Source organism: Miniopterus natalensis, chromosome 1 (assembly GCF_054644295.1).
Source record: "Miniopterus natalensis isolate mMinNat1 chromosome 1, mMinNat1.hap1, whole genome shotgun sequence".
NCBI classification, from domain to species: domain Eukaryota; kingdom Metazoa; phylum Chordata; class Mammalia; order Chiroptera; family Miniopteridae; genus Miniopterus; species Miniopterus natalensis.
In genome coordinates, this window is record NC_142081.1 from 117,559,063 (window position 1) to 117,577,422 (window position 18,360).

Consider the following 18,360-nt stretch of genomic DNA (forward strand, 5'->3'; position numbering starts at 1 on the left):
GATGACAACAACATTGCTCAGAGGCCCACTCCCTCTCCCTGTTCCCCCTCCAGCTACCACAAAGTTTCTCTCCCTGCCTTCATCTGATTAGTTTGAAGAGCAATAAAGAAACTTAGTGCAACCAGGAGAAAATGATGATCCCAATTTAGCCACAAACCAAGAATAATGCAGCCAGAATTACTGCTGCCTTCCCAAAGTTACTTTGCCAATGCAATTAAATGCTGGTCTGAAGGTATCGCCTTTTTGACAGGATGAGAGATTATTTCACTCTCCTTGCTAAATCAGTCCAATTTAAAGCCACAAATTATGCGAAATGTGATTTAGGGCTCTGTTTTGTGGACATAAACAATAACCCCACATTCAATTTACTAACCTCTCCCAGTCTTTTGGTGTGCATGTGAATTGTGTGTTTAAGACTCCATCCCAGCTACACAAGGGGAAAAAATTACACAGTTAATATTCTCCCTAAACTATAGAATTTTTCCTGCAGCCAAAGTAAAAAGCAAAAGAAATTAACATTCAGACCTGTCTGGATGGGATAACATTTGCTCTTTCAACCAATATTAGCAAATGCTTATTATGTGCACAGCACCATACTTTTAGCACCTAGCATTCCGATATTTTGGGAATAAAGTAAGAGAGGCATACTGTTTAAAGAAAGTAATCTACAAAACAAGGGGTATCAGAGTCGATAAATGGAAACAGGCCTAGTGCTTAGAAAACAAACTAACTCCAACAAAACTGTCCATAAAAAATAACCAGCTAACATAATAAGTTGTGCAATAACTAAACCATGTAGATACATGGCAGGAACAATTTATGAACTGCTGTAATGAAAAGGTGGAGGCAACATGTCACTGGTCAGAATATTCTGGTGGAATTTTTCAAGATATCTATGTGACACATTAGAGAGAAGTAGCATTTTTAAATATAACTAAACAATGACCATCCAGGTATTTCTTATTATGCATCTGTAATGTTCCTTTCTTATCAGTTGGTCCAGATTCTGACTGTGACCCCAGCAGTACACATGTGGCCTACAGACACACGGAGCTTAGCACACCAAAGAGAGGGCAGTGTAATGCAAGGACACGGGAGTCCCGATCTGGCCATATAAGGCTAGCTTTGGCCTTGCCTGATCACCCCTTAAACTCTCCATGTGTACATACTCAACTTCTCTGGGTCTCATTGCTTCCTCCAGTCTGAAATGAGAAGGCTAGATTATGACTATTCCTAAATTCTCTACAGCCTGGCTTTGACATTCTATGATTCTAAGAAGAGCTGGATTATGAAAATCAATGCTATGGATTTAAATAATGCAACAAAGGGCTCCCTCAATTAGGAAGCTCAGTCGTGTAGAACTGTGATTACGACAAAGAATTTAGTTTTTTAGTATCATTTTGTGTCTAGCAATGATGCTGCTTTAATTTTGAGACTTCAAGTTGCTAGATTTGAGAGAAAAGTCCCTAGCTACTCACTGGTGACATTAAAATCATTAACCTAATACACATGTCCCTCATCCCCACACAATTCTGGGTAAGATTATAATAATCAATCTTACCCAAATTAAGACTCCTGTCACTTCAATGAGCTACTGAGCCTGCAGACGGATGAAAGTAAAAAATAACAAAAACAAAAACGAAAGACACTCTATCTAGGTGGCCAATGCACCCAACCTAGAGGCTGCCATCAAACCATTTCCGGTGGACTTCTGCTTCCACACAGACCTTTATGGTGAATCAGTATGGAGTAGTATGGACAGCATTCAAGGGGAGAAAGAACACTCAATTTCCTAGCTCACTGAATTAAGTCACTCCAGCAACTTCATAACACCCAAGTGTGGTCACATGGCGACATGCCACTTGCTATACTTCTGGCCTTTGAAAAGTGGAGGCCTAACTGTAGAATGCCGGGAGGCAGCGACAGCACAGACAGGCCAGCTGGGATGCAGCCAATCCAGGGGCTTTTTGGGCAAAAGCATCTTGTGGCCCCTGAGGCAAAGAAACAAAACTGTGAAGAATGACAGGCTCTGGGAGCAGCAGGCACCAAGTAAAACATAAGGACAGGAGCTCGCCTGTGAGCAGCCCACAGAAGGGCTCTTGGGGCACGCATGGGTCTTCAGAGCCATATGGTCGGCACCAGCAGTCAGGTCCTCTTCAGCTACAAAAGGATGGTAATAGACCAGGCGCCATCTTACCACCCACGGCTCCTGGGGAGCCAGAAGCTGCTCAGAACACATGTAAGTTTTCGTCATAAGCATGGGCATAAAATCTGGAGATGAACTCCATCCACCACCTCCAGCAGACTTCTGAGTACTTAGAAGTATGCTCTGCCTCTGCCCAACTATTTCTGCAGAAGCACCCAGACTGTTTTAGCTCTGGTGATTCCTACAAAGGAGAGGTGCTAGGCTGGGGCATGAAAACCAGGGAACCCTGTCCTCATACCTCTGAAAAATGGAATTCATGGTTCAGCCATTGCCTCCTTCATAGGAAACCAAGGATAGAACTGCGAAGCACCCCTGTACAAGAACAGGAACACTTAATGGGAAGCAAAGGCTGAGAGGGCACATGACCAGTAGTGGACTTGTTCTCCGCGCTGCAATGGGTGAAACGCTGCTATCTTGTGCGTATTTCCAATGACACCAAAGTGCCAAAGACTCATGGACCAAACAAGGCCAAAAGATACCATATACGGGTAGGTAAAGTAAAATGCAGGGAATATCTCAGCTGCCCCAAATCAGACGTAACTTCCATGACTGGGTCATTCAAGACATCTACCTTACTGCAGAATGCTAGCTCTTTGTACATAAAATCAAAAAACAACAACAAAAAACTTCAATTATAAAACAAAACAAAACATGAAGTGGAAACAGACTCATGGATACAGAGAACAGACAGACAGCTGTCATAGGGGAGGGGGTTGGGGGCTGGGTGAGAAGGGTGAAGGGATTAAGCAAATAAAAAATCTCATAGACACAGACAACAGCATGGTTACTACCAGAGGGCAAGGGTGGTAGGGGGAGGCAGAAGAGGGTAAAGGGAGAAAAATGGTGATGGAAGGAGAATTGACTTGGGGTGGTGAACATACAATACACTATAAAGATGATGTATTGTAGAATTGTACACCTGAAACCTATATAATTTTATTAACCAATGTCACCCCAATAAATTCAATTTTTTTAAATTTATTTTTTTAAATATATCTTTATTGATTTCAGAGAGAGGAAAGGAGAGGGAGAGACAGACAGACAGAAACATCAATGATGAGAGAGTCATTGATCGGCTGCAGCCCGCAACCCAGGCATGTGCCCTGACCGGGAATCGAACCCCAATCGCCTGGATCCTAGGTCGATGCCCAACCGCTGAGCCACGCCCGGCCGGGCTAAATTCAATTTTTTTAAAAAAAGGAATTTTGTCTTGTTTAACCAATAGATATGTCCAGTCAGATTTTCACATGCTTTTGTTGACTTTAAACATATTTTTAAATTTAAAATGCTTTAAAATTTTTTCTTTAAAAATATCTTTAACAGACAAGAATAAAGTAAGAGAGAGGGATGGTAGAGGATATTAAAATGAGGCCAGGCGTTTGGATTCCTAAGTCACGCTGCTAACAACAAAGTGATTAGAAAAATTACAAAAATCATTAGAATACATGAAAATGAGGGAGACTATTCATTACACATTCAGTGGGGTAAAACAGACCATTTAAGAGAAAATGGTGAAAGCAAACATTGCTTTGCCCCAGCACTGGATGAATCGGATACTGGATAACAACCATCTCTCTTTGCCCTGAACGAGGCAAGGTACAAAAAGCAAAATTAACAGGAACTCTATACAATATGACTTGAGACACTGTCCAGAATGAAAAGACAGTCCTTTCAACCCTCAGCTACAACAGCCGAAAGACATTAGTCTATTCATACCACAGAGGTGACGCCTAGACTAATTATACAGAGGCCAATCCTTTCAGCCAGTTAGTTAGTCTTGGATGCCATTCCAATGAGTACATGTAAAAGAGAATCTCTTCACTCTCACATACAAACAATTATGCTCTTCAGAATTTTATACGCAAAAAATTCATTTGTACTTACAGTGAACAATGAGTTTTGTTTTCTGGCCGAAAAGTACAAGGTAAATAGTGAACTAATTACATCCTAGCATAAGAATGTGAAGTTCAAAAGTATATATTAATGGTAACTTTGCAGGTTTTATGGGATTTTCCCCAAAGCAGGTATTAAAACAGTAAATTACAATAGTTATGGGTTATTTAAAAACATAAAGTTTATAAAACAGTAAGGCAAGTTCTCATTTAAAATAACCTGCACGGTCCTCAAGGTAAAAACAAAATAGGAAAATACCTAAACATCCACCCAGTAAGGGCCAACACTCCCTAAATATTTATTAACTTTATAAATACCAATAGTAACGTTACTTTCAGTTATTCAGCAGTATTTACTGAGCATCCACACCAACAAATACATACTTACTGTATCCCATCATGAGCTTCCTAAGATTCTGCAGCTTAAGTAATTTCAACCAAGAATATCCCTGACTTAATTCACTACAGAAAAAAAAACTAAACAAAAAGGTCCTACTCTTTCAGCAACAATGAGAATAATCAATTATACAAAAATTAGGGGGAAACATTACAAGCAAGCACTAGGGAGATTTTACAGCACAAAGTCAAACAAGCAAAAATATATGTCCCTGCGCTATAAAAAGTGTGCACGCAGAGCCATGCAAATCTAAAAAGCTGAAGAATCTTGGAGGGAAGGGGAGTGGAGATTAACCAAAGAACTTATATGTATATATACATAACCCATGGACACAGACAATAGTGCGGTGAAGGCCTGGGGGGATGGAGGGGCTGGGATGGAGGGGAATAATGAGGGGGGAAAGGAGGACATCTGTAATACTTTCAACAATAAAGATAAATAAATAAATAAAAGAATATTAGGTCTTAATAAAGTCAGTTATTCCTCAAAAAAAAAAAACAACAAAAAAAACCTGACAAGCAGAGATTTCTGCTCCTCTGGGGGTGCAAAAGTTAGTTAATGTTTGAATCTCGATTTAACTCCCCAGAGAGAACCAAAAAATGGTCCATGAAACCTTCAGGAGGACTTCCAACCCCAAATTCTTTTAGGAACATACTATTGAAATTACACTCTAGCGCTAAGGCCATACATCAATAAATAGGTGAAATTTGGGAGCAGGTTCAGAGAAACAGCACTAAGAGGAAAGGCAATGACATTCCATGGCCCGAAAGTAAGTGACATCTAGTGAGGGGCAAGAAATGGACAGAGGCTCCTCTAGGAAAAATGTCTATGAAAACTCTGAAACACTGGAAAGAGCGAGAAGAAAAAGAGAACACGGAAAACTTCACTCCATCAATAGGGGTGCAAGCTCTGTATCATAAAAAGAGCTCTCTCGGCTCTTAAATAAATAAATAGAATTACAATATATTATTTTATACATATACACTCTCAATCCTTGATTGTTATTAAGAGGGAGACAGTAAACAAGTCAAATTCTCACACCCACCCACACACTCTGCCAATAATCCCTGTCTTCTTTTACAGCTAAGAATTATTTCAGCAAGAGGCCACACTGGGTTGCTTCACTTCCTTCGTTGCCTTATGTTCGATGCTGAGGAAGGAAGTAATTACATGAGGAAGGAGGAAAGGCGGGGGTGGAGGAAGATGCCCAGTGCTGGAAAAATCCACACAGCAGCCTTATTAACTCCCCCTCCAACAATACTGACTATGCCTCTGAACCCCAGGAACTCTCCTTACTTATCTAGTTGAACAAGTGAAGACGCAGGGCCCATGCTTCACGGAGCTCCTCGATTTGCCTCAGTGGGTCATTTAAACTGCACACATACAACACTGGCAGATGTGGCAGGGGAATGGTAGACAGAGGCTTGGAAGTCATAAAAAGTACCCTCCACCTCTAGCTCTCCTTACTTAGCCACTTTAAGGCTTTTGCTCCTACCGGATACAGAGGAGGGTGTCAATAAACACTTGTTCTTTCCTCCCCATCCTGTCACCCTGAAGTCATGATACATGTGGAGTGTGGTCCTTCAGAGTCTATAAGCAGTGGAGTGCCTTAACTATACTCCCCAGCGCTGATTCAGGGGGCTTCACAGAGAAAGGTGAGAATGCATCTCAATCTCTTGAAGGAAGAGCAAGATTTGGAGAGAGGGGCAGGCACTTCCGATCAGAGAAGAGTCTGGTGATTAGACCAGAGAATATATAGGCAAGAAAAAAGGGCTAAAGAAAGAGCAAAATGCTACACAAAGGAGGGTTCTCTGAAAATAGCTGAAAAAAAGGTCCATTAGTTTAGTGGTCAATCATATCAGAGTGGTGTTTTCTCCTATTAAGCTAAGACACAAAGAGAAAGAAAAATTGAAATGCGAAAGAGATTCTCAAGGTTTTATTGGAGTTAATATACATATGTATATATATACATATACATATACACACACACACACACACACACACACGTATATATATGCATTCCACTCAAGGTTACAAATTCTTATTGAAATTAAAAAATTTTAATTTAAGTAGATAAATTAAGTGGTGCTTATGAACATTTAAAAAAAAACTATCAAGAATGAATTTCACATTGCATTAAATATAATCTTTTTAAAGTTTTGTACAAATTTCCAGAAAACATCTCCTTTAAGAAATAGTATCAGTGTATCTACACTGCAAATACAAAATGGGGCAAAAGTAGGTTTATAGTTGTTTGTATGGAAAATAATACAATAATTAATAGATAATACAAGAATAAACTGTGTTTCATGTACTCACAACTACAGAACTACTTTTGCCCCACCCTGTATACTAATGTTATCTTTCCCCTATTCTAGGGTTTCTAAATATGAGCTCCATGCACCCCTAAATAATTCATGGACAATTTTAACAGGATCCACAAACTGGTTGAAATTATAACTATTATGTATACATTTCTAGGGATCATGGACCCAGCTTTCACCCTATTCTTTATAAAGGTGAGTTATGAAATGTTAAGAATTGCTCTAAAAGAATGTTGTATATAGGCAAGTACTGCACCTCTTAGAATATCCTCTCCCACCCTCCTCCATACTATACACTTGTGCACACACACACACATATATAGGATAGTCAACAGATGATTCAGACATCGATTTTTGCTATTAAATCAATTCTGTTTGAGAGTTCCATTGTAAATAGGAAGAGAAACCCTCTTCAACATCAGCTCCCCAAAATGGCCTAGCTATGATTTGGAAAGGGACAGGTTCAACTTGCCCCCACATTGTTTTCTCCACAGACTACCAGCATTCTGAAATTCTCATAACTGAAGTCTTCTACTTAGAAATATACCATGGAAGGAGTAATACACCACAGTTAGCTAGCTTTCTCTTAGCACACGCAAGACTCCAAGAAAAAGGAATCTAGAAGAGGTCCATTGTGGCTGGTGGGGCTGGTAAGAAAGAGATCAAGGGACTACAGTCTCTGAGCTGAGGACACACCACCATCGAGAACCAGCTTCTCCAACAGCCTCTTTCACAGGATGACCTTGCATGCTTACTTATGAAAACCAAAAATAACACCAAGCTGCCAACTACAGGCAATATTTTATGATAACCTAACCACTGGTACCATCCAGTAGCTATTGTGTAAGTCGCAGCTGTCAGACTCAAAAATACTAGGTATATTTTTTTTCAAATCCAATCTTTCAAATGATGGCACAGTAACAAACTGATAAATGTACACTAATTAAAAAAATAAGCTATTGATCAAAGCCTCTGTATTATAAATACATTTATACTTTGTTAAAATGCAAACAGCAAGTTGTTTTGACATTGTCCCAAGATAAATTCATGACACAGAGATGATTTATTTTGCATATTCCCCCTCATAGTTTAATTTCATACAAGCCATGCACAAGAACTTTTGCATAAGGCATGACAAATAATCTGTGAAAGAGAAAATAACTAGAGACTTTGGAACAGGAAGGTGTTGAAAGACTGGTGAAGGTCATTCTTATGAATTGGGATAGTTAAGTTTGCTCATTCATCTCAACAATCAATTACGTCTGTAGGAAAGCATTTTAATTTATTATGCTTTAAAAAAAACTGCTTAATTTTCTTCATTATAATTAGATCTGCATATTGGTAGAATGCATTATTTTACATAGATCATGGTACTTAATTCACTTATGGTAACACAGTAGAAATCCCATCCATATGTACATCTGTATAAAATTTTAAAACATTATATTAGCTTCTATGTATTTAGAACATTATCTTTGACAAAGAAATTATTGAAATCACTAAAAAAAACCACTAGCACTTCTTATTCACTGTAATTTCAAATCCATATACCAGCTAAGTAAAAGGGAATAATCTGTTTAAAAAAAACACACGTTTTGCCATAAAACTTAAGTTACTGCCTGCCTAGCCATTTCCGATACATTAAATGACAAGATATGGTCCCATTAAGGCCTGAAACTGCAGGCAAAACTGCTAATACCTCAAGAAAAGGTTTTACATGGCAGTTAAAAGTTCAAAGTATAAAACTAAACAATTACATTCAGAGACCCACATTTATAAAAGGTTTACACAGAGTGGGCCACTCAAGGTTTGCACAGAGCAAACATATCCTTTGTATTTCTTGCACAAAATGATGAGTGCTTAATCCTCAATATACGTGGGTCACAAAATGAAAAACACTGTTGTCATATTTAAGGTTTTAGCAATATCTATATATGGGTTTTGCTGTAAGAATTATTTTTAATATTTAGAAAATCTTCATGTTAGAAAATTAATACCCAGAGTTTGTTTTATCATTGATGCAGAATGTAATTCATTTCATAACGTACGGTATTTTTTCTGACACAGTATTTGGGAGAAAAATCAGTATAAATATGCACAAAATGCACATTTTCCTGAGATTTACTTGGTTATTTTTTAATTCAATCTGGTTACATACACATATTTTAAACTTTCTTCCACAGGGGAAGAAAAATTCACATATACTCAAACAAAACACTAAAACAAAGCAATTCTTCCAATTTAAAGATATTAAAAGAAGAGTTTCTAACTTGAGAAAGTAATCATAATAAACACTAAAAAATATGTGAAAATGAATGTACAATTTCAGGAGCAAAACCGAAAAATAACATAGCTCCTTAAAGAACGGTCTACTTTAATTATGGTAAACTGCACTATGTAAATGGAAAGAGCAACATGCCCTGTTGAACAGAGCAGAAGAGCTTTCAAAAAATTTCATCTGATACAATTTTGGTTTTTAATCTTTAGTTAGGCGCAAGACCTGCGGAGGGGAGAAAAAAACAACAACTATCTCAACAGTGACCTCTCGTGGACATGTGTTAAAATGGCTGTCTCAAAAAAAAGTTGGTCTAAGACTGAAAGGAGTAGGAAAACATTTACAAGCTAACACTTCCACACACTATAAGAAGCAACGATAAGATTAAGTAGTCTGAAAAAGACTTAGCTAAGACTGGCTTACAAGGGAGGGTAATCACAAAGACAGAGGGTGGAGGAGTAGAGCAGAGACAAAGGAAGACAGACTTTGGAATAACTGCTATGTTCACTTCTTTAGAAAACCAAAGTCAGCCCTTGGGTGTATCATCTGGGTCTGCTGGGACTTGGCACAACTCATCAATAATTTGGGACCTTAAATACAGTATATAAAACTAACTTTAAGTGAAACAGTAACAGGCCTAGAAGCCATGAGACGTAGAGTGGTAAAAGAAGGCTCACGAGGTCGCTGGGTGGAAGAAGCATCCAAGGCTCGTCATGGTGCCAGCCTGCCCTACCTTGGGATCCTCAGGTGTACATGAGGAGTGCCATCCCCACACATCACTCCTCATGTCTGAAAGGGCCCCAGTAACTACAAAGATGATGTGACACCAATTTCCAGGACATAGGTAATGTTTCTTTAGAGCTCTCACAGTCCAGCGCATCTGAAATGAGCCCATGAGTTAGAAACAGAGTTTGTGGTGGCCACATCTACTCAAGACCCTTCACTGGGTAATCCTGAGAAAACCATCCAGTTCCTACAATGACTGCTTCACTTCAGGCCAGCTTTTCCTCCCCGTCATCAACTGCTTCCATCCATCAGTTGCTCTGTATAGGTAATTACTGGGAAGCCACTATGTGCTCAGCAAGAATAGGACATGAAAGAAAAACAGGATATGGTCCTGCTTTCGATAAAGCCCAAGAAAAAACATTGAAGCAATAGAAGGCAGGAAGTATGACACTGGTGTAAAGAGTCTATGAACAGTAGGGGAAGAAAGATTTCAAGTTGGCCAAGGCAGTTGGGGAGCCTGGAGGATGGGGGCAAGGCCAATGCAGAGTAGAAGGGAGGGGGGGGCAAGGTAGCCTGGAAGAGAGCAGGGCTAGACATGGGGAAGAAGAGAGAGAAACTTTCCTGTAGAAGCACCTGGGGAGAAAAGGCTGGTTGTAAAACATGGGGCCAGAGTAGAGCTAGTTCAGAAAAGCACATAAACAGCACCTTCTACCAGATGTGTGTGTTATCACAGGGAAAGTAAAGTTTCTGATGGGATGGTCTGGTGAACCTCATCTCTGAAACCATTCCCATTAGGCCAGAAAGAACCTCAGATGGGTTCTGAGATTGTACCTGCCCAGTCACGGCAAAAGGAAAAGGTTCTGGTGCTACCCTGCCTCCCACCTCCTTAAATACATTCTGGACATGCACGTATCTAGGAAAATGGCTGCAGGCAGGGCAATTTGCCACTGACTTCTCAATTTCCAAAACTCATCAACAGTGCCCCAATCCCCCAGGTTTAAATTTCAATGTCGCTTTAGTAATGATGAACCTCTAAAAGAGATTAGTCTGACAATTTTGAAATATTTATGAACTGTAATTTAGAAAACATCAAGAATTTATGCTCACAAAATCTTGAGGAATTTAAGGATCATCAGCCCACTTTCACCTTCCTCTTGGCCTCACTTGTACTGTGTTGAGTGGACCGGTCAATGTCAAAACCACCAGCAGAGAAAGTTAACTCAATGGCACAATGTTCAAGTGGCCCCACAGGTACCGATTCAAATACATGGAGTCATTCAGTGTCCCAGATCAAGGCCCCAGTTTCAGTAAGCCAATTCATTCCCTAAGTCCAGAGTGGAAATTGCAGAGAACAGTGGAACTGGCATGCTAAGAGAAAAACACAAATACTTTTGGAAGGTAAAAGCAGTACTGAGGAGTTTATCTTTTGAGTCCCAGTGGTTTTAATGTAGCATTGTCAGCCAGTCCCTGTTAAAAACCACAGAAAGTGAAAGACACTGATTACAATAAAACGTGACAGGAGGGTGTGCTCAGCCACTTGCACATAATGCATATTTATATTGCCATCAAATGGACATATTTACTATAAACACTTGAAAAGCCATTGCAAAGTCATTCATTTAAATGCCAGAAAAATAGTAAAAGATGCTAATTTGACCTTAGTGGAAGAGACCGGATGTCACTGACACTACTCACAATGGCATGAAACAGAATTTACCAAGACAATTAATTAGAGTTTACTGGATGAGAGTGTCTCAAATGGGGAAAAAGAAGAAGAAAAAATAAAAACAGGGAAGGAAGAAATAGGAAGTTTGGATCCATTTACAGTCAACCTCTTTACAGACACAATTTAACACCATATTTGTGAGACTCTAAATTAATCTCTTATCATATGTCTGGAGAACGAAACTGATCCATGGATCCCTGAGATTTCTAATTTTGTGGACATTTAAAAAGAAATAAACTACAACCATCTGAAAAGTATTTTAAAGAACAGATCAATTAATTACACAACAGAAATAAAGTTTTGCTATCTTGTTTAAATGTAAAGTGTTTCCATAATATTAAATTGATAACAAGTTAATTTATCCTTAATAACTGTAGCTGCACTATATCACTATCTGAATTTTATTACCTGGTAAATGATGGGTGTCACATTTTTAACCTATACCAAGCTGGTGATACTAAATACTGCTAAAGCTTTTACTGAGAGTTCAAAGCTAAAAGCCCTCACAGGGTTTTCTTCCCACCCTTCTCTCATTAAAAACAAAAACAAAAAACACTGTCCAATAATTTCTTCAATTGATAAAGAACTAGAGATTAGATTAGAAAATTTGGTACACTTTTGATTATTTACAGATAATTTATCACTAATAAATAATTAGTGTTCTGTGGCAGTAACTCACAAAACAATCTTAAAATCCTGGAATCAGAAGTTCTAGTCAAACTCATCTTAAGATGACCATTATTGATACCTGGGCTAATTTCTTGATGAGATTAAGATTACTAACTAGCCCAGTTGAATATTTTGATATAAAAAGATGTGCAATAATTTTTTAAAAAATAATCTCTCAAAGAAATAAAATATTGAATATATAAATTTTTAAATCAATAAGCATAGAGACTATCTCTAAATATTTTAGTTTGTATCCTCAAGAAAATGTTCCTACTTTAAAATATAAAAACAAAAGATAATACCTCAGTCTTTAGAAATAGAATGATGCTTTCTTAATATCAATAAGTATCCAGTGAGAATTCAAATTAAAAAAAAAAAGTAAAGTGTTTCACTCTAATGTTGATGCAGACCTAACAATGTAAGCTTGGCAATTAAAAAATATTTTTATGAACTATGAGGTACAGAGCTTCAGGAATTCTGCTCACAAAATCTTGGGGAATTTAGGGATCATGCCATCCACTCTTCCAAACAAACAACAAATGCCCTTTGACTGGTATTAGATTCTCAGTGGAAAGCAGGACCATTTGTTACAAAAATAATAAAAACAGCTGCATGTCACCTGTTACAAAAATGATCACACATGACTTGTAGCCCTCACTTTCAGCTTCTGTAACCCCTGCTGCTAAAATGTGACAATTGTGTCACTCTGCCTTTGCCTTACAAATATGCACTTTTGGCTAAAAATGAACTAATCTGCCTGTCTCCTGCACACGAGGGGCTCTGCCATTCCTAATTCTCAATATTCAATAGCTCTGTGACATTGCTTCAAGCTGTACATAACGCACATAAATTCACGGCACAAATCCCTCAGGATGACATTCTGCTCAATTTCATTGGACTCAGAAAGCTCCCGAACAAATTCTTGCCACATGATTAGAAAATCATTCAAGTCTGCAGGAAATATGGCAAGCACAAAGAAGTGACAGTCAATTAGGAATAATAAAGAAGAGTGGGGCCGTCATTAAAATCTTTAAAACCATAGCTATAAGAATAAAATGGCCCATATCATTCGTGCAAGATATTCTTATAAAAGCCAGCATTAAATCTACTATATGTTAACCATACCATGACACTACCAATGCCCAAAAGAAATCAGACTCAAGAATTTTTAAAAATGCAGATTCAAATATATATATAATTTATGCAACTTTGTGGTTTTTTCCCCCCCTATTAAGCAGGGAAGGAAAGTACATCAACAGGTAAATTTTTCCCCTCTGAAGAGAAGTGTAGATAAAGGCAAAAAACGCTTATCCTAATTACTTTTTTTTTCATGAAATACTAATGAATGGCTCAGCAGTTCAGGTCACTGCAGCGTTTATCATCTGTGAAAGGGAACATTTCCAAAGAAACAATGTCATTTTCTTTCTTCAGCTTACACATACAATAGGAAAGAATCCTCAAACTAGAGCCAAGTACAAAATATGGAAAGACAATATGCTCATGTATTTTAGTGTCACCAAAATAAATTTTAGATTTCCCCAAATAAACATCTGTTATTAATGTCTTTAAAGGAAACATAAGAGTCGGCAGTATCACCACACTACCTACAAGTTAGAAACTGTGAAACAAATGATAAAGTCAACTCACTTGTTAGCTTGTTGTGGCTGAGGACCAGTTGTGTGATGTGGGATAAGGAAACTGTAAAAGAAAAAAAAATTCACCCAATCAATTAATGTACCCAAATTATAGTTACACTCCTAAAAGGTAAAGTGCTAAATTATTTTCATTGGTTGAAATGCTACCACTCACAAAAATAGATTCAAGGATTCATATAACAGTGTTAAATGTTAAAACAAATTAAGAAAAGTCATGCAATTAGCAGTGCAATCTGCACAGTAAGTTCGAGCTAATGAGATTAATGTGCAGGATCAGACATTACAAAGACCAGTGAGCTTTGCTTGGAGACCTGATTTCTGCTGGCCCAGCCTCAGTGATCCATCTCAGTAACTGTGCCAGTCAGAGAACCGGCCAAGAGTGTGGGAAGCACAAAGCCCTCACCCAAGCTAAAAGAAACCATCACAACCAGACAAAAAGATCACACAAGAGAAGACCGGAAGCTCCTTATTTCATCTATGTCCACTATTAACCCAGGAATTCTTCTGCACACTATCAGATGATCAGAATTTTTTAAAAAATTTCTCCTAAAAAGAGTTTGGTTGATGTGTTTGTTTTTCTGTTTTTAATTTATCTTTATTGTTGAAAGTATTACAGATGTCCCTACGCCCCCCCCCCCAGTTTTCCCCCCCAGGCCTTCCCCACACTATTGGTTGACGTTTATTGCACCTACAGACTGCACACCAGTTTTCAAACATCATCATGGGGGTTGAACAAGGTTAGATTTGCTTAAAGATGGTTTTTCCAACTATAAAGAAAAAATATATACAGATCCACCAAAATAAAAAGACCCAACAAAAAAAGGATCTGTCTTCCATTTTATTTTACGTCCTAAAACTTCACTGTATAATCAGCATGATACACACACACACACACACACACACACACACACACACACACACACTATATTAATGCAGCTATGCAGCAGAGCTTTTCCCTTAAGGAAAAAAGGCGGCAAAAATTCTTCTCAAGACGGGTCACAATGTTGGATCCCAGGCTTAGAAGAAAATGAGTATCACTCCTGACCACAACTATTGAGTGCTTTTATTTTTTTAACCATCACAAAACTATAGAAGACTTCAAACTACAATACAAAGACATATTTTCCTGCCTTGATCCATTCAGTTTAAGCTGCTAGCCTGATACCCCATATACTTTGGGACATTCTTACAAAGACATTCTCCTAAATGACCATGACACAGTTGATAATGTCAAAACTTAAGATGATGCATCACACCCGGCCAGGTGTGACTCAGAGCTTGAGCACTGACCTAGGATGCAGGAGATTGGGGTTCGATTCCCGGTCAGGGCACATGCTGGGGTTGCAGGCTCGAGCCCCAGTCGGAGGCATGCAGGAGGCAACCGATCAATGACTCTCATCACTGATGTTTCTATCTCTCTCTCTCCCTCTCCCTTCCTCTCTCTGAAATCAATAAAGATATATATTTTTTAAAAAAGATGATGCATCACTACCATCTAATCCTCCTCCCTCATCCAAGTTTCACCAACGGTCCCAATCATTTCTTTTACAGAAAAGATCCAGTTCAGAACCACATTGCATGTAGCTGCCGGGTCTCTTTAAACCAACTTTAGTCCAAGTTTCTCTTTTCTCAACTTTAACAACCTTGACAACTGTGAAGCTTGTAGGCCACATTATTTTGTATTATGCCCTCCATATGGATGTCATTTGTTTCTTGTTTAGAGTTACGTTAAGCATCTTTTATAGTAATGTGGAAGAAATGCCGTGTTCTCATTGCACCCTATCAGGCGGCAAACAATTTCCATTTGTTCCTATCACTGATGACCTTACCTTGATCACTTAAGTCTGTCAGGCTTGTCCACTGTCGATTTCTTTTCCCCTTTATAATTAGTAATTTTTTTTCGGGGGGGGGGGACTTTAAACTTATATAAATATCCTGTTCCACATGTATTTCACCGTACCCAACTAGGGCAGTTTTGACCCTCACAGGACATTTGGGAATGTCTGGAGAAGTTTATGATTCTGGTAACTATGGCCACTAGGAAATGTAAACTCTCATATGTGGCTTGTGTGATACCAGTATTGGACAGGACTGGTGAAAAGCAGTGGCATCTAGGAGGTAGGGGCCAGGGATTCTACTAAGCATCCTACAATGCAGCCTCCACAAAAGACTCATCCACTCCAAAATGTCAATTAATAGTGTTGCTGTTGAGAATCATGATTTATTTATTTATCTTTGTATGGCTTTGTGGTTTCCTATCTTAGTTAATGGGCTATAATCTACCATTACTGTGTATGCTGATATTCAAACTGTCCCAGTTGGCCAGTGGGAGCCCATCTGACCTGGCTTCTAAGCCCCTTTGGCATGTCTCATCACTCTTTGAGCACTTCCTTGCTTTCTGGCACAAGATATTCAAGCTCATCTCGAACTTTTTCTGTCACAGCCCTGGAATCAGCCATTTCTGCAATGAGTTCTGGTTCTGGTTCCTTTTGTAGAAAATGTATACATAAGCCAAAATCTAGGCACTAGATGTGCTCACTGCCATCTAGGGGATCAGTATTCTCAGCCCCTCTCAGTGGACAGAGCTAGAGAACACATGAACATGAACATACACACATACACACACATACACCACATACCCCTATACTGACTTCACTATTTGTATTATTGAAAACCATGAGTTCACACCAACAAATTCAAGTCCAATACAGCATGACACAGGAATCACCAGCGAGCCTCTCCGACCCCTGAGGCTCACCTGTGTTTTCTTAGTCCTGCTAAATCCTGTATGCTATGGATTCTTCTGAGTCCTTTCGACTATCCAGTGTAGTAATGCAGTAACTGATCTCCCCTCCACCCTTTCCTCCCACCTGGATACCTCGCACTCTGCTCAGACTCACCCTCCTCATCTGCCCCCCTCCTTGCCCTGCCTGGCTTCGAACCTCCCAAGCCTGGCTCGCCACTCTGCACAGATGCTCTCCTCAGTAAGGTTCCCACACTCCACTCTAGGCCATCATGCCCCCCAAACCCTGAACACCTCTCTTTTTCTGTCCCACTTCCTGGCTTTAGGACAAAACAACTACGGAAGGGGGAAGAAAAAGGTGGAGGGGAAGTAAAAGAGGATTTTTATGGTTTTTAAGAGTCACGATGGTGGCTTCTCACATGACGTTTAAGATTTTAAACACTGCAGAACATGTCATACATTTTTACTTACGAGAGTTAAGACTTTCTTGTCCACCAACTAAAGCATTCCTCTATCTGTGTTATATAGTCTCATTAAAAAACAAACAAAAACCCCCCCACAAAACTCAAAGAGCTGCTCTCCTACCAAACAAGATGTAGTGGATTCATAGATGTATCAGCTGAGACTCTGATCAGCTTCATGTGAGAACAAAGCACAAATAACATAGGTAACACAAAACAGGAGTTTATCTCTCATTTACACACAGGCAATCCAGCGGGACCTGGTATCTTGTTGCTCAGCCATCCCCAATGCATGGATCCACCTCATGGTCCACGATGGCTGCCTGAGCTTAGCCACCATGTCTGCATTTCCTTCAGAAAGACAGAAAGGGGGCAGAAAGCCTTCTTCATTTAGAAAGCTTACAAGATGTTGTACATGGCACTTCCACTTATAAGCAATTAATCAAAATTTTGTAATAACAGTCATGCCTAGATGCAAGGGAGGTAGGGAAATGGAGTCCGTACTCCAGGTAACCATGTGCCAGCTAAAATTAGGGGTTTTATTGCCAAGAAAGATGGGGCAAACTGAAACTAGCAGAAAACTAACAACCTCTCACACTAGCTGATTATTCCAATTAAGTGTTACAGAAATCAATTGTGATTACAAAAGAAAACTGATAATCCTATCTCCTCCTGTCTTAATTTTTCCTAAAACATCACAACTAATTAAAAAGAAAGAAATTCTGCTCTTCTCCCAGCTAACATTCACAATGAAAGATTTAATTAGGGAAAGCTGGTTCTTTTTTGGTCATTTCATTGCATCATTTCAACAAGTATTTAGCAAGAAATAAAGTGGTAAAAGTTGTTTCTTTTTTTTAACAGAGGACAGAAATCCAGTTATTGCTTCAGCTGATCGCATCACTAGAATTTTTTTTCTTTCTCACTGTTGTTACAGGACTACATGCTAAAGTAGGTAAGAAGAAGAAAAATTAGAGCAGAAAAGAAAAAGTTAAAATAAGATCTTAGAGGAAATATTTAGGGCAACAAAGGACTCCAGGCTGGTTCTATGGGGACAGCAGTAAGGTTGGACGGAATCAAAATCACAGAATCAATCACAAAGCCTAGTACAGGCACAGAACAAGTAGAAACAGGTGTATTCATAAAAGCTGCTGCTCCCTCCCAGTTAGAAATAGTGAATTCATCGTGAGTCTCCTATGGAAACTGCTCTGTTAAAAACAGAGGAGCATTTTCTCAGTCCGTTGAGATTTTGCTTCCTGGCAATTATCACGTTTGGCTCATATAAACTT

The 18,360-nt window shown here is 38.9% G+C and overlaps 1 protein-coding gene across 5 annotated transcripts in view; it reads right to left on the bottom strand.

The window, feature by feature from the left end:
- Window positions 1–18,360, bottom strand: part of RSU1 (Ras suppressor protein 1) — a 170,426-nt gene that overhangs the window by 135,810 nt on the left and 16,256 nt on the right. For 4 of the 5 annotated variants that reach the window (XM_016213229.2, XM_016213228.2, XM_087825231.1 and 1 more), the window contains exon 3: window positions 13,863–13,913. The exons of the other annotated variant lie outside the window; for it this stretch is intronic. In XM_016213229.2, the coding sequence (XP_016068715.1) occupies window positions 13,863–13,913 (51 nt within the window). The remainder of the gene's footprint in view (window positions 1–13,862; window positions 13,914–18,360) is intronic. 5 annotated transcript variants of the gene reach the window in all.